The sequence below is a fragment of the Oncorhynchus gorbuscha genome, unplaced genomic scaffold, assembly GCF_021184085.1.
Source record: "Oncorhynchus gorbuscha isolate QuinsamMale2020 ecotype Even-year unplaced genomic scaffold, OgorEven_v1.0 Un_scaffold_295, whole genome shotgun sequence".
NCBI classification, from domain to species: domain Eukaryota; kingdom Metazoa; phylum Chordata; class Actinopteri; order Salmoniformes; family Salmonidae; genus Oncorhynchus; species Oncorhynchus gorbuscha.
The window spans coordinates 699,667-715,939 of NW_025745159.1; the positions used below are offsets into that span (position 1 = coordinate 699,667).

General features: G+C 52.7%; 2 protein-coding genes across 3 annotated transcripts; one reads left to right on the forward strand and one right to left on the reverse strand.

Annotated features, from left to right (window-relative positions):
* Window positions 1–696: 696 nt before the first annotated feature.
* On the reverse strand, window positions 697–8,006 carry LOC124017644 (60S ribosomal protein L30-like). 2 transcript variants are annotated; one of them, XM_046332905.1, is made up of 5 exons: window positions 7,823–7,999; window positions 7,536–7,630; window positions 5,465–5,610; window positions 1,076–1,206; window positions 697–810 (listed from the first exon to the last, which is right to left on the reverse strand). In XM_046332905.1, exons 3-5 carry the CDS (start codon window positions 5,566–5,568, stop codon window positions 758–760), a joined length of 288 nt encoding a protein of 95 aa, XP_046188861.1. In that variant the 5' UTR covers window positions 5,569–5,610; window positions 7,536–7,630; window positions 7,823–7,999; the 3' UTR covers window positions 697–757. The 2 variants fall into 2 exon arrangements, with proteins under 2 accessions (XP_046188861.1, XP_046188860.1); XM_046332904.1 differs by lacking the exon at window positions 7,536–7,630 and having other exon boundaries at window positions 7,823–8,006.
* On the forward strand, window positions 7,770–15,576 carry LOC124017624 (F-box only protein 43-like). Its single transcript, XM_046332877.1, has 6 exons — window positions 7,770–8,261; window positions 9,445–10,526; window positions 10,850–11,302; window positions 12,676–12,778; window positions 14,245–14,433; window positions 15,041–15,576. Exons 2-6 carry the CDS (start codon window positions 9,514–9,516, stop codon window positions 15,287–15,289), a joined length of 2,007 nt encoding a protein of 668 aa, XP_046188833.1. The 5' UTR covers window positions 7,770–8,261; window positions 9,445–9,513; the 3' UTR covers window positions 15,290–15,576.
* The last annotated feature ends 697 nt before the right edge of the window (window positions 15,577–16,273 follow it).

Below are 16,273 nucleotides of genomic sequence, written 5' to 3' on the forward strand. Positions count from 1 at the left end.
CTCCAGGGGGGCGACCCAACGCCAGGGGGGGCGACCCAACTCCAGGGGGGCGACCCAACGCCAGGGGGGCGACCCAACGCCAGGGGGGCGACCCAACGCCAGGGGGGCGCCCAACGCCAGGGCCCAACGCCAGGGGGCGACCCAACGCCGGGGGCGACCCAACGCCGGGGGGCGACCCAACGCCAGGGGGGCGACCCAACGCCAGGGGGGCGACCCAACGCCAGGGGGGCGACCCAACGCCAGGGGGGCGACCCAACTCCAGGGGGGCGACCCAACTCCAGGGGGCGACCCAACGCCAGGGGGGCGACCCAACTCCAGGGGGGCGACCCAACTCCAGGGGGGCGACCCAACTCCAGGGGGGCGACCCAACGCCAGGGGGCGACCCAACGCCAGGGGGCGACCCAACGCCAGGGGGGCGACCCAACGCCAGGGGGGCGACCCAACGCCAGGGGGGCGACCCAACGCCAGGGGGGCGACCCAACGCCAGGGGGGCGACCCAACGCCAGGGGGGCGACCCAACTCCAGGGGGGCGACCCAACTCCAGGGGGGCGACCCTCTTCATTACAATGCAAGCTTGATGTAGAAAAAAAAAACAAAAAAAACACAAGTGCCCACATTTCTTAGTCTCTTCCACGATGTCTTCCATTGTAATACAATCACATGTCAATGACTAAACATATGACAACAACAACTGGGTCATCTTGAAGTCGATTTATTTATACCAAAATACATCTATAGAGAAACGGAAGTGACTAGACTACTTCTCCCCCTGTGGCTGGTCAGGCATACTCCTGATGATGTCAGAATCCCCTGTGGATGATTAGAAAATAATTACAAGTTGCGTTCAAGAAACCAGTCGCGAGAGAATAACAGTTCACACACACACACACACACACACACACACACACACACACACACACACACACACACACACACACACACACACACACACACACACACACACACACACACACACACACACACACACACACGTGACAACGTTGTTACATTTGTCCCATTTTCATGGAAGATTTAAAAATAATAATAATAATAATAATAATAATAAAACACTCACCAGGGTCAATGATGGCCAGGGTACAGACTCTGAAGTACTTCCCACAGGCCGTGCCAAGCTCTATGTTGTTCCCACTGTAGTGGTGGACCCCAGTCTTAGCCAGCATCGCATAGTACTCAATCTCTGATTTCCTAACCGGGAGAAGAGTTCAAATCACGTTTAGGGTGGGTTCACTTTAGTTCAATATCAGTGCTGAGCCCAGTTACTTTTAGGGTGGGTTCACTGTAGTTCAATATCAGTGCTGAGCCCAGTCACTTTTAGGGTGGGTTCACTTTAGTTCAATATCAGTGCTGAGCAGGACTTTAGTTCAATATCAGTGCTGAGCAGGACTGCGTAATCTTCCCTGAGGGAAAGAGGTTTCTGCGCCAGCCAAGTAGTAGCACACCCGATTTCAAATAATCAGTCAATTGAAATAAATTCATCAGGCCCTAATCTATAGATTTCACACAACTGTGAATACAGAGATATGAATCGATTGGTCACAGACACCTTATCAACAAAAAGGTAAGGGCGTGGATCAGAAAACCAGTCCGTATCTGATGTGACAAACCATTTACCTCATGCCGTGTGACATATCTCCTTCACATAAAGAGTTAATCAGGCTGCTGTTTGTGGCCTGTGGAATTTTGTCCCCACTCTTAATTCAAATGGCTGTGTTGAAGTTGCTCGATATTTTGGCGGGAACTGGGACACAGTCGATCCAGAGTGGAGGACCGTATGCAGGCCATGGAAGAAGAACCAGAGAAGAAGAACCAGAGTGGAGGACCGTACGCAGGCCATGGAAGAAGAACCAGAGAAGAAGAACCAGAGTGGAGGAGCGGAGGAGCGTACGCAGGCCATGGAAGAAGAACCAGAAGAAGAACCAGAGTGGAGGAGCGTACGCAGGCCATGGAAGAAGAACCAGAGTGGAGGAGCGTACGCAGGCCATGGAAGAACCAGAGAAGAAGAACCAGAGTGGAGGAGCGTACGCAGGCCATGGAAGAAGAACCAGAGTGGAGGACCGTACGCAGGCCATGGAAGAAGAACCAGAGTGGAGGAGCGTACGCAGGCCATGGAAGAAGAACGGACATTTCCAGCCTTCCGGGAATTGTGTACAGATTTCTTGCGACATGGGGCCGCCATTCATCGTCGTGCTGAAACAATGGGACCGCGTGGTTACACGTGGTCGGTTGGGCGTGGTTACACGTGGTCGGTTGGGCGTGGTTACACGTGGTCGGTTGGGCCTGGTTACACGTGTTCGGTTGGGCCTGGTTACACGTGGTCGGTTGGGCCTGGTTACACGTGGTCGGTTGGGCCTGGTCACACGTGGTCGGTTGGGCCTGGTCACACGTGGTCGGTTGGGCCTGGTCACACGTGGTCGGTTGGGCCTGGTCACACGTGGTCGGTTGGGCCTGGTCACACGTGGTCGGTTGGGCCTGGTCACACGTGGTCGGTTGGGCCTGGTCACACGTGGTCGGTTGGGCCTGGTCACACGTGGTCGGTTGGGCCTGGTCACACGTGGTCGGTTGGGCCTGGTCACACGTGGTCGGTTGGGCCTGGTCACACGTGGTCGGTTGGGCCTGGTCACACGTGGTCGGTTGGGCCTGGTCACACGTGGTCGGTTGGGCCTGGTCACACGTGGTCGGTTGGGCCTGGTCACACGTGGTCGGTTGGGCCTGGTCACACGTGGTCGGTTGGGCCTGGTCACACGTGGTCGGTTGGGCCTGGTCACACGTGGTCGGTTGGGCCTGGTCACACGTGGTCGGTTGGGCCTGGTCACACGTGGTCGGTTGGGCCTGGTCACACGTGGTCGGTTGGGCCTGGTCACACGTGGTCGGTTGGGCCTGGTCACACGTGGTCGGTTGGGCCTGGTCACACGTGGTCGGTTGGGCCTGGTTACACCTGGTCACACGTGGTCGGTTGGGCCTGGTTACACCTGGTCACACGTGGTCGGTTGGGCCTGGTCACACCTGGTCACACGTGGTCGGTTGGGCCTGGTCACACGTGGTCGGTTGGGCCTGGTCACACGTGGTCGGTTGGGCCTGGTCACACGTGGTCGGTTGGGCCTGGTCACACGTGGTCGGTTGGGCCTGGTCACACGTGGTCGGTTGGGCCTGGTCACACGTGGTCGGTTGGGCCTGGTCACACGTGGTCGGTTGGGCCTGGTCACACGTGGTCGGTTGGGCCTGGTCACACGTGGTCGGTTGGGCCTGGTCACACGTGGTCGGTTGGGCCTGGTCACACGTGGTCGGTTGGGCCTGGTTACACGTGGTCGGTTGGGCCTGGTTACACGTGGTTACACGTGGTCGGTTGGTCCTGGTTACACGTGGTCGGTTGGGCTTGGTTACACGTGGTCGGTTGGGCCTGGTTACACGTGGTCGGTTGGGCCTGGTTACACGTGGTCGGTTGGGCCTGGTTACACGTGGTCGGTTGGGCGTGGTCACACGTGGTCGGTTGGGCGTGGTCACACGTGGTCGGTTGGGCCTGGTCACACGTGGTCGGTTGGGCCTGGTCACACGTGGTCTGTTGGGCCTGGTTACACCTGGTCACACGTGGTCGGTTGGGCCTGGTCACACGTGGTCGGTTGGGCCTGGTTACACGTGGTCGGTTGGGCCTGGTTACACGTGGTCGGTTGGGCCTGGTCACACGTGGTCGGTTGGGCCTGGTCACACGTGGTCGATTGGGCCTGGTCACACGTGGTCGGTTGGGCCTGGTCACACCTGGTCGGTTGGGCCTGGTCACACGTGGTCGGTTGGGCCTGGTCACACCTGGTTACACGTGGTCGGTTGGACCTGGTTACACGTGGTCGGTTGGGCCTGGTTACACGTGGTCGGTTGGGCCTGGTTACACGTGGTCGGTTGGGCCTGGTTACACGTGGTTACACGTGGTCGGTTGGTCCTGGTTACATGTGGTCGGTTGGGCTTGGTTACACGTGGTCGGTTGGGCCTGGTTACACGTGGTCGGTTGGGCCTGGTTACACGTGGTCGGTTGGGCCTGGTCACACGTGGTCGGTTGGGCCTGGTCACACGTGGTCGGTTGGGCCTGGTCACACGTGGTCGGTTGGGCCTGGTCACACGTGGTCGGTTGGGCCTGGTCACACGTGGTCGGTTGGGCCTGGTCACACGTGGTCGGTTGGGCCTGGTCACACGTGGTCGGTTGGGCCTGGTCACACGTGGTCGGTTGGGCCTGGTTACACCTGGTTACACGTGGTCGGTTGGACCTGGTTACACGTGGTCGGTTGGGCCTGGTTACATGTGTTCGGTTGGGCCTGGTTACACGTGGTCGGTTGGGCCTGGTTACACGTGGTCGGTTGGGCCTGGTTACACGTGGTTACACGTGGTCGGTTGGGCCTGGTTACACGTGGTCGGTTGGGCCTGGTCACACGTGGTCGGTTGGGCCTGGTCACACGTGGTCGGTTGGGCCTGGTCACACGTGGTCGGTTGGGCCTGGTCACACGTGGTCGGTTGGGCCTGGTCACACGTGGTCGGTTGGACCTGGTTACACCTGGTCGGTTGGACCTATTTTTTGGGCGTATGGAAAATATCTGAGAGGTCTTTTAGTTCATGCATTGAGACTAACTTCACGTCTATATTTTTGGATCAGTGTAGTTACCTGAGAGCAGGTGTGTTGTTGGCCAGGATGACCAGCTTGGCTTTGCCCTGTAGTTACCTGAGAGCAGGTGTGTTGTTGGCCAGGATGACCAGCTTGGCTTTGCCCTGTAGTTACCTGAGAGCAGGTGTGTTGTTGGCCAGGATGACCAGCTTGGCTTTGCCCTGTGGTTACCTGAGAGCAGGTGTGTTGTTGGCCAGGATGACCAGCTTGGCTTTGCCCTGTAGTTACCTGAGAGCAGGTGTGTTGTTGGCCAGGATGACCAGCTTGGCTTTGCCCTGTAGTTACCTGAGAGCAGGTGTGTTGTTGGCCAGGATGACCAGCTTGGCTTTGCCCTGTGGTTACCTGAGAGCAGGTGTGTTGTTGGCCAGGATGACCAGCTTGGCTTTGCCCTGTAGTTACCTGAGAGCAGGTGTGTTGTTGGCCAGGATGACCAGCTTGGCTTTGCCCTGTAGTTACCTGAGAGCAGGTGTGTTGTTGGCCAGGATGACCAGCTTGGCTTTGCCCTGTAGTTACCTGAGAGCAGGTGTGTTGTTGGCCAGAATGACCAGCTTGGCTTTGCCCTGTAGTTACCTGAGAGCAGGTGTGTTGTTGGCCAGGATGACCAGCTTGGCTTTGCCCTGTAGTTACCTGAGAGCAGGTGTGTTGTTGGCCAGAATGACCAGCTTGCCTTTGCCCTGTAGTTACCTGAGAGCAGGTGTGTTGTTGGCCAGAATGACCAGCTTGGCTTTGCCCTGTAGTTACCTGAGAGCAGGTGTGTTGTTGGCCAGAATGACCAGCTTGGCTTTGCCCTGTAGTTACCTGAGAGCAGGTGTGTTGTTGGCCAGGATGACCAGCTTGGCTTTGCCCTGGCGGATCATCCTCTGAGTCTGTTTGTAGCCCAGTACGTATTTCCCACTCTTCATCACCAGCTGAAGACGAGAGTTGATGGACTCCAGGGACTTTTTCTGGGGAGAGAAACTGATTTAGAGACCAACTGTCAGGGAAGTTGGCCTTCTGACAGTTGGCCTCCTGACAGTTGGCCTTCTGACAGTTGGCCTTCTGACAGTTGGCCTTCTGACGGTCGGGGAAGTGGGCCTTCTGACGGTCGGGGAAGTGGGCCTTCTGACGGTCGGGGAAGTGGGCCTTCTGACGGTCGGGGAAGTGGGCCTTCTGACGGTCGGGGAAGTGGGCCTTCTGACGGTCGGGGAAGTGGGCCTTCTGACGGTCGGGGAAGTGGGCCTTCTGACGGTCGGGGAAGTGGGCCTTCTGACGGTCGGGGAAGTGGGCCTTCTGACGGTCGGGGGAAGTGGGCCTTCTGACGGTCGGGGAAGTGGGCCTTCTGACGGTCGGGAAGTGGGCCTTCTGACGGTCGGGGAAGTGGGCCTTCTGACGGTCGGGGAAGTCGGCCTTCTGACGGTCGGGGGAAGTCGGCCTTCTGACGGTCGGGGAAGTCGGCCTTCTGACGGTCGGGGAAGTGGGCCTTCTGACGGTCGGGGAAGTGGGCCTTCTGACGGTCGGGGAAGTGGGCCTTCTGACGGTCGGGGAAGTGGGCCTTCTGACGGTCGGGGAAGTCGGCCTTCTGACGGTCGGCCTTCTGACGGTCGGGGAAGTGGGCCTTCTGACGGTCGGGGAAGTGGGCCTTCTGACGGTCGGGGAAGTGGGCCTTCTGACGGTCGGGGAAGTGGGCCTTCTGACGGTCGGGGAAGTGGGCCTTCTGACGGTCGGGGAAGTGGGCCTTCTGACGGTCGGGGAAGTGGGCCTTCTGACGGTCGGGGAAGTGGGCCTTCTGACGGTCGGGGAAGTGGGCCTTCTGACGGTCGGGGAAGTGGGCCTTCTGACGGTCGGGGAAGTGGGCCTTCTGACGGTCGGGGAAGTGGGCCTTCTGACGGTCGGGGAAGTGGGCCTTCTGACGGTCGGGGAAGTGGGCCTTCTGACGGTCGGCCTTCTGACGGTCGGGGAAGTGGGCCTTCTGACGGTCGGGGAAGTGGGCCTTCTGACGGTCGGGGAAGTGGGCCTTCTGACGGTCGGGGAAGTGGGCCTTCTGACGGTCGGAGAAGTGGGCCTTCTGACGGTCGGGGAAGTCGGCCTTCTGACAGTCGGGCTGCTTTTAGCCCAGGAATGCATAAAGGCGTCAGAACACAAGGCAGTCCATGTGTAACAGTATAGCTTCCGTCCCTCTCCTCGCACCAACCAGGATCCTCTGCACACATCAACCACAGTCACTCTCGATGCATCGTTACCCATCGCGCCACAAAAGCTGCAGCTCTTGTTTCCCTTGAGCTACAACTACTTCAAAGCGAGTGACGTCACTGATTGAAACGCTATTAGCGCGCACCACCACTAACTTGCTAGCCATTTCACATCCATCATGGCATGTCAATATAGACCAGGCGAGGGCCCGGTTTCACAAAAGCATCTTACGACTAACTTCATCGTTAGAACCTTCGTATGAGCAATGTTAAAACCTCCGAGCCGTTTCCCTAAAACCAGCACTACTAACGTTGTACTTAAACGCGAGTTATTTATCGACTGCCGCAGACCACTCGTAGAAAAAGCTAAGTGCGTCGTTGCCTGCGTCCCCCCTACTGCGTCACTTTATACACAGAAGATGTCGCTAAACATAGAATCCAGATGTGGATCTGTCTCTTGTGTGACCACCGATAAATTCACAACGAAGTTGACTACAAATACACAGTTGCCAATGTCTTAATAATTGTTACAAGCAAGGTTAGAAAATATGCTTAACATGAAAACCGCGATGACTGCATTAAAGTGAATACGGTATATGCTACACAGGCCTACATATTTCCCTGAAATCAATTTAATGTTCATTTCAATGGGGTTTCATTTTTACTATTTGGTCCAATGTATTTGAACGGAGAAAGCTTACCCGAGATGAACGCTGCCTTTATTACACATGCCGCAACGACGCACCTACCGAACGTTGTCGCGGTGTTTCGGGAAACGCATGTTACATCTACCGACCTAGGAAAGATGCATCGTAGACACTCGTAAGCCTAAAGTTCCTTCGCTAACCCGAAAGCGGACCCTGCTTGGTCACTCAACACTGGGATAAATGATTTGAAAATAACATTTACCCCCATCACCGATTAAATTTAAAGGATGCGCGCAAACATTTCTATAATAAATGAACGATTTTTCCAATCTCAAACTCACAGTTTTCTTAGTGGCCACCATGTCTGCAGTTTAGATGTTACTAGCCAAACTTAAACGAGGGTATCACATGCAAGAACGAGTGATTACAATCTTGTGTTTGACATCAACCGGAGAGTTTCGCTAAACGCAAAAGCAATCTACACTTGTCCCGGTAGTTGAATTGAAGGAAGGAGAATTTCCTCCCAGACGACAGTGCGTGTGTTTGGGAAAACAAAGTATCGCGAGAAGTGGAGCGAGATGTGGAGTGAGAGACGCACCAGATTTGAAAACATCTCAGTCCTCTGAACACACAGTTCATTATAGGAGGAGACTGTCGTCTTTAAACGGGTACAACACGATATAGCTCGTTGCAATGTCCGACATTTTGCCTTTTGGCTAGAAGTTTAGTAAACAACACTTCGACAAAAAGGATTAACTTTCTTTCTGAAACAATAACTAGGTAAGTAACGTTAACTAGTTGTCTACGCAACGTTAACGTCTGTCTCAGGCTTGTGTATGTATATATATATATATATTACATTTTAGTATGTGAGTTGCTAACATTTAGCATATTAACTTTAAGCTAGTAATCCAATTGTTTAACAAGCAAAGCTAACTAGTAATAATAGAACAAACAATGGACTCTACATTGCAATGACATTCTGAAATTGCAACTGCTTTTTAACATTTTTGTTTTTGACGCCAGTCAACCAGCCAGCCAGCCAGCCAGTCAGCCAACCAGTCTTTTAGCTAGCCAGCCAGCCAGTCAGCCAGTCAGCCAACCAGTCTTTTAGCTAGCCAGCCAGCCAGCCAGTCAGCCAGTCAGTTAATGGGTCTCTAGGGAGAGGGAAGGAGAGGGAAGGAGGGGAAGGAGAGGGAAGGAGGGGGAAGGAGGGGGAAGGAAGGAGGGGGAAGGAGAGGGAAGGAGAGGGAAGGAGGGGAAGGAGGGGAAGGAGAGGGAAGGAGAGGGAAGGAGGGGAAGGAGAGGGAAGGAGGGGAAGGAGAGGGAAGGAGAGGGAAGGAGAGGGAAGGAGAGGGAAGGAGGGGAAGGAGAGGGAAGGAGGGGAAGGAGGGGAAGGAGAGGGAGGAGAAGGAAGGAGAGGGAAGGAGGGGAAGGAGGGGAAGGAGAGGGAAGGAGGGGGAAGGAGAGGGAAGAGGGAGGGAAGGAGCCAGTGTCCCCAGCCTCAGTAGAGGGTGTTTTTTGGCGGTCGCAGTTCAGTTTTGAGCGGGCGACTGGGAGCCATGGAGATATCGACCCGGAACAGTTTAAAACCCCCAAAACGGGATTTAAATGCCGTTTATCAACAACAACATAACAACTACGGAGTTGTTGTCACAGTCGTCGACTGCTAGTTAGCTTCTGGTTGTTTGTTTTTATCCACTTGGAAAGTTAAAAGTAACTACTCTCATAACCTGTTAACTATTGACCACTTTTTAATTTGATTTAAAAATAAATGATAGCTGAAGTCAGCTAGATATATTTGTATTTACCAAAATTGAGTACAGTTTACATGTTTGTTTAATTTGAGCTAACTAGCTAGCTACATTAATTGACTTAGAGCTAACGTTAGCTAGTTAGCTTGTTTACAACAAAAGTGACCGTTTTTGTCTAACTGCACTGTTTTTCCAATGTCTTCTCACAGATCAGTTTGAAACACCAGACCCGTCAGTCACCCGGTGAAATATTTGTGTTTCTACATCTGAAAGGCAGTATGGAGCACTGTCTCAGACCAGATGGCACTTTCCACAACCTCAAAGACCTGCAATATGGAGCTTGTCATGACAGCGGATACCTGGACAGCGGCTACAGCTCTAAGATTGAGAGTGGAGAGACCTTTGACCTCTCAAAGTGTTTTTTATCTTCCGACGGTTTTCACGAAACGCCTAAAGAGAACGTTTCACGGACGGGCGAACCTCTGTCACCCAGAAAGAACAGACGACAAGCGGGCGTCAGAAGTCCGCAGAGAGACATCCTGAAGGAGCAGCCGCTGAGGAACGGCTGGTGCGAAACTCCCAAAGTATCCAGGAGAGAGCCGTTGCTGAGAAGACGTCTCCTCGTGTCCAAAACCGCAGACGATACAGAAACGCCACGCACTAAAAGGACTGACTGGTCATCCAACGGGAGAACCGAACACGGCTCAAATGTGGTCTTTGACTCGCCGGATGCCTTTACTATCGGAGCTTTGGCTTCGAGCGCTTTAAAACCAGAAGACGCGCTTCTGTCCGGCAGGAAACTGCGCCTCCTCTTCTCTCTTGTAAAAACGTCGACGCTCGAAGATGGTGAATGCAACATGACCAACGTCTTTGAGAGAAAGGCGTCTGCTACGTCGCTCTCAGATGTAGACCTGGAAGAGAGCGTCGGTCCCTCAGACCTTACCACGGAGATGCTGGAGACCCCACGCTATAGCAGATTAACGCCCTCGGCCAAAGACAACTTCCAGACTCCGGTCAACAACGACGTAGCGGCTAACCTCTCGGACAGCCTGAGTGTCCTGAGCACCCCTACTCCTAAATATCACTTTGACACCCCTTCCTCCACCCCTACTCGTAAACTCTACGACCGCTCTATGTCTGAGGACAGTGGCTTCAGCTCCTTGGCTCTGGATAAATCCCAGGAGGTAGACAATGATGGTTCTTTCCAGGAGCTGCTGCTGTTGTCGTCGGGTAGCTCCAGGTGCAAGGAGACCCCCAGCAGGCTGACTGAGATGATGATGATGAAGAGGAGGTAGGCTAGATAGCTTTTTGACTTTCATTGAACGCCCTAGAACAGTGTTTCTCATCACCAATCCTTGAGTACCCTCAACAGTATATACAAATGTTGAGAAGGTTGCGTTGTGAAACATTGCTGTAGAACGTTTCAGTGTTGTATGTTTATGGTGTTTTTGTAGCTAATAATTGTAATATTTAATAATTTTAGTTGTACTTGGTGTAATTCAGTTTGTTTGCTTCTGTTTGGTTTTTTTTTTGTGAAGTTATTTATGATCATCAAAAATTATGATCATCAGGTCCAGACTGGAGCGCCAGCGTCGCCTCTCCACTCTCCGAGAGGGGGGGTTCCCAGTCTGAGGGGGACCGGGACGTGAGGAACCTGGCAGCCCACAGAACTCATCGCAGAGAGAAGAAGAACCTCGTATCCCAGGACCATCTGGAGCTCAGCTTCTTCAAGGAGGACGACGACAGTGACGTCTTCCCGGATGTGACGCCGCCGAAAACAACAACAACAACAACCGCCGCCGCTAAGCTAGAGGACCTGTCCTTCACACCGGCCCTGCAGATGGTCCGGGCCCTGTCATCCAGGATGTTGTTGGAGCGCACCAGTCTGGAGGAACTGCTGAGGGTCTCTGAGAAGGAGGCCTCCAGGACCACCATGCCCCTGGCTGGGCTGATCGGCAGGAAGATGGGCCTGGGGAAGGTAGACATCCTTACCGAGCTGAAGAAGAAGAATCTCAGACACATCCTGGCTAAGATCCTCAATCAGCTGTCCTCTGAAGATGTCTATAGGTGAGGATTTTAATACAGTACCTCCAGAAAGTCCTCATACCCCTTCACTTATTCCACATTTTGTTCTTGTTACAGCCTGAATTAAAAAATGGATTAAATGTATGTTTTTGTTCCCTTACAATACACCATAATGATGTTTTTTTTTATAGAAATTGTAGCAAATTTATTGAGAATTTTGGTCGGACGGCCAGCTCTAGACAGTCTGGGTAGCTCAGTTTGGTCAGACGGCCAGCTCTAGACAGTCTGGGTAGCTCAGTTTGGTCAGACGGCCAGCTCTAGACAGTCTGGGTAGCTCAGTTTGGTCAGACGGCCAGCTCTAGACAGTCTGGGTAGCTCAGTTTGGTCAGACGGCCAGCTCTAGACAGTCTGGGTAGCTCAGTTTGGTCGGGAAGGCCAGCTCTAGACAGAGTCTGGGTAGCTCAGTTTGGTCGGACGGCCAGCTCTAGACAGAGTCTGGGTAGCTCAGTTTGGTCGGGAAGGCCAGCTCTAGACAGTCTGGGTAGCTCAGTTTGGTCGGGACGGCCAGCTCTAGACAGAGTCTGGGTAGCTCAGTTTGGTCGGGAAGGCCAGCTCTAGACAGTCTGGGTAGCTCAGTTTGGTCGGGACGGCCAGCTCTAGACAGAGTCTGGGTAGTTCAGATACAACCTGTCAACTCTGGGACCCTCATATAGACGGGTGTGTTTCTCTCTAAATCAATGTCCAAACTATTGAATTGAATACAGGTGGACACCAATCGGGTTGTAGCGACGTCTCGCGGATGATCGAAGAAGGTCGGGGATGCACCAGTGTCATAACAAAAGGGCTCTGAAATATTTAACTAAATAAGATTTCTGTATTTCATTTTGATAAAATGTGTGGACGGATTCAAAACATGTTTTCAACTTTGTCATTTTGTTGAGGGGTGTTTTGTGTGCAAATGGGTGAGAAACAAAACCATTTTGGAATTCAGCGCTGTGACCACAACAAAACATGTGGAATAAGACCAGGGCTATATGAATACTCTCTGAAAGGTGTGTGTGTGTGTGTGTGTGTGTGTGTGTGTGTGTGTGTGTGTGTGTGTGTGTGTGTGTGTGTGTGTGTGTGTGTGTGTGTGTGTAATCAAAACATGTGGAATAAGACCAGGGCTATATGAATACTCTCTGAAAGGTGTGTGTGTGTGTGTGTGTGTGTGTGTGTGTGTGTGTGTGTGTGTGTGTGTGTGTGTGTAATCAAAACATGTGGAATAAGACCAGGGCTATATGAATACTCTCTGAAAGGTGTGTGTGTGTGTGTGTGTGTGTGTGTGTGTGTGTGTGTAATCAAAACGCTTGCTAGAACATTCTATTACCACGTCATTGTCATCACATTGTTGCGTGTGTTCTCCTGGTCTACAGGGTCGGTCAGGTGTCCCGGAGCTGGGATGAGATCATAGTTCAGAACAAGATGTCCAGCCGCAGGAGGAGACGCTACCTGACGGACGTCAAGGCCTCTCTGGAGGTGAGGTTGTCTCCTGTAACCGTGTGTCAGCATCGATCTAGAAAAGCACTTTGTCTGGGGCCACTATTATTAGCGTCTCAGTAGGAGTGCTGATCTAGGATCAGGTCCCATCTGCCCATGTAGTCTTATTCATTAGGATCTAGGATCAGGTCCCATCTGTCTATGTAGTCTTATTCATTAGAATCTAGGATCAGGTCCCATCTGTCTATGTAGTCTTATTCATTAGGATCTAGGATCAGGTCCCATCTGTCCATATAGTCTTATTCATTAGGATCTAGGATCAGGTCCATGTAGTCGTATTCATTAGGATCTAGGATCAGGTCCATGTAGTCTTATTCATTAGGATCTAGGATCAGGTCCCATCTGTCCATATAGTCTTATGGATCAGGTCCGCGTAGGTTCTGGGATCAGGTCCGTGTTGCCAGTAGGTTCTGGGATCAGGTCCGTGTTGCCAGTAGGGTCTAGGATCAGGTCCGTGTTGCCAGTAGGGTCTAGGATTAGGTCCGTGTTGCCAGTAGGGTCTAGGATCAGGTCCGTGTTGCCAGTAGGGTCTAGGATCAGGTCCGTGTTGCCAGTAGGGTCTAGGATCAGGTCCGTGTTGCCAGTAGGGTCTAGGATCAGGTCCGTGTTGCCAGTAGGGTCTAGGATCAGGTCCGTGTTGCCAGTAGGGTCTAGGATCAGGTCCGTGTTGCCAGTAGGGTCTAGGATCAGGTCCGTGTTGCCAGTAGGGTCTAGGATCAGGTCCGTGTTGCCAGTAGGGTCTAGGATCAGGTCCGTGTTGCCAGTAGGGTCTAGGATCAGATCCGTGTTGCCAGTAGGGTCTAGGATCAGGTCCGTGTTGCCAGTAGGGTCTAGGATCAGGTCCGTGTTGCCAGTAGGGTCTAGGATCAGGTCCGTGTTGCCAGTAGGGTCTAGGATCAGGTCCGTGTTGCCAGTAGGGTCTAGGATCAGGTCCGTGTTGCCAGTAGGGTCTAGGATCAGGTCCGTGTTGCCAGTAGGGTCTAGGATCAGGTCCGTGTTGCCAGTAGGGTCTAGGATCAGGTCCGTGTTGCCAGTAGGGTCTAGGATCAGGTCCGTGTTGCCAGTAGGGTCTAGGATCAGGTCCGTGTTGCCAGTAGGGTCTAGGATCAGGTCCGTGTTGCCAGTAGGGTCTAGGATCAGGTCCGTGTTGCCAGTAGGGTCTAGGATCAGGTCCGTGTTGCCAGTAGGGTCTAGGATCAGGTCCGTGTTGCCAGTAGGGTCTAGGATCAGGTCCGTGTCGGGTCTAGGATCAGGTCCGTGTTGCCAGTAGGGTCTAGGATCAGGTCCGTGTCGGGTCTAGGATCAGGTCCGTGTTGTCTTATTCAGTAGGGTCTAAAGGACAAACTGATCCTAGATCACCACTCCTACTGATTCTCTTTATGAATACAGGGTTACTTTCACCAACACTGTTCATTCCGTGTGTGTGTGTGTGTGTGTGTGTGCAGCTTGGCAGTGCAGTCCATGTCCCTGATGCAGAGACCAGGTTGACCCTGCCGAGCCGGTCTGTCCTGAAGTCAGTCCAGGCCCAGTCCAGGACCCCCAGTACCAGCATCCGTGGTACCCCCCAGTCAGGAACGGGCACTTCAACCCCCGTCCAGCACAACTCAGCCAGCAAGCAGGACCTGTTCATACAGGTGAGTCCCCTGTGTCATGTTATGTGGCCCTAAGTTTCAGGTATATTTCATAAAAAATAAGACATTAGTTTATGGCCGTTATTAATTAAAACGCACATCCAACTAACGTTGCTATTTTAATGATGTCTCGTTGCTGTAAGTTTATCAAATCAGCCAAATGTGGATCCTTCCCTGTAGACAAGGACACTAGCTCTGTTAGGTAGTGGATCCCTCCCTGTAGACAAGGACACTAGCTCTGTTAGGTTGTGGATCCCTCCCTGTAGACAAGGACACTAGCTCTGTTGTAATGGATCCTTCCCTGTAGACAAGGACACTAGCTCTGTTGTAGTGGATCCCTCCCTGTAGACAAGGACACTAGCTCTGTTGTAGTGGATCCCTCCCTGTAGACAAGGACACTAGCTCTGTTAGGTAGTGGATCCTTCCCTGTAGACAAGGACACTAGCTCTGTTGTAGTGGATCCCTCCCTGTAGACAAGGACACTAGCTCTGTTGTAGTGGATCCTTCCCTGTAGACAAGGACACTAGCTCTGTTAGGTAGTGGATCCCTCCCTGTAGACAAGGACACTAGCTCTAATCTCTGTTTTATATTGTGTTTTCTGTCCTCCTAGGTGGCCAAAACCCTCTTCACTGACGAATGTCTGAAGCCCTGCCCTCGGTGCCGGCACCCTGCTCGGTGTCACTCGGTGAAGATGGAGGCCGTGTGTAGCAGCGTTGACTGTGGATTCCGGTTCTGTACCGGCTGCCTTTGTGCCTTCCACGGATCCAGAGAATGCGCTAGCCTGTCGGCCAAGAGACGGAGCAGGACGGACGTTCTTCCCGGGAGCGCTCGGAGCAAACGCAATGTCAGGAGACTGTGAATGTGTGGTTTTAAAAGAAAAACATTTATTATGTTGTTTTGCAATTCTTTGTACTTCCTGTCCCCTCTTTTAAAACATTTGTTTAGCTCGGATATGTTTTTAATTATGGGTCGGAGAGGAGCCGAGATAGGAGAACCAATCAGAGATGAAATGGCTGCTGAATGCTGGGCTCCTCCATTGACTGAATGTTGTTTTCTCGTCTCGACTGAATTGGTTTTATATGAATGTTTCTGTACATTGTCTACATTTGCACATTTATTTTTAATAAAGTTGTACTTTTTTACATATTTTACTTGACGCTGTAATGGTAAACGTCTAGGGGTCTGAATACTTTCCCGAATGCACTGAAGGCCTCCATCCCCCTGCAGAATGGATCCCAGTTTGATCCTCGCATGAGCTCTTTGAACAGGGACAAATCGTACTACACCGGCTCCGACGCTCGTCTTGTGTGGCAGGGCTTGCGGACCACAAAGGGAAACCCAGCCGCGAGCTGCCCAGTGACACGAGCCTAAACCAGGCGAGCTAAATCACTTCTATGCTCTGCTTCGAGGCAAGCAACACTGAGGCATGCATGAGAGCACCAGCTGTTCCGGACGACTGTGTGATCACGCTCTCCGTAGCCGACGTGAGTAAGACCTTTTAAACAGGTCAACATTCACAAGGCTGCTGGGCCAGACGGATTACCAGGACGTGTGCTGACCAACTGGCAGGTGTCTTCGCTGACATTTTCAACATGTCCCTGATTGAGTCTGTAATACCAACACGCTTCAAGCAGACCACTATAGTCCCTGTGCCCAAGAACACTAATGTAACCTGCCTAGATGACTACAGACCCGTAAGCACTCACATCTGTAGCCATGAAGTGCTTTGAAAGGCTGGTCTTGGCTCACATCAACAGCATCCTCCCAGAAACTCTAGACCTACTCCAATTTGCTACCGCCCAAGCAGATCCACAGATGATGCAATCTCTATATCACTCCACAC

Bases quoted from the DNA above. Each gene is read 5' to 3' on its own strand.
- LOC124017644 (XM_046332904.1), bottom strand. From the start codon at position 7,843: ATGGTGGCCACTAAGAAAACT. The intron at 1,207-5,464 runs GTAACTACAGGG...TCTCCCGGTTAG, and splicing joins AACAACACACCTGCTCTCAG to GAAATCAGAGATTGAGTACT. The intron at 811-1,075 runs GTGAGTGTTTTA...AATCATCCACAG, and splicing joins CCTGGCCATCATTGACCCTG to GGGATTCTGACATCATCAGG.
- LOC124017624 (XM_046332877.1), top strand. From the start codon at position 9,514: ATGGAGCACTGTCTCAGACCAGATGGCACTTTCCACAACCTCAAAGAC. The intron at 11,303-12,675 runs GTGAGGATTTTA...CCTGGTCTACAG, and splicing joins TCCTCTGAAGATGTCTATAG to GGTCGGTCAGGTGTCCCGGA. The intron at 14,434-15,040 runs GTGAGTCCCCTG...CTGTCCTCCTAG, and splicing joins AGCAGGACCTGTTCATACAG to GTGGCCAAAACCCTCTTCAC.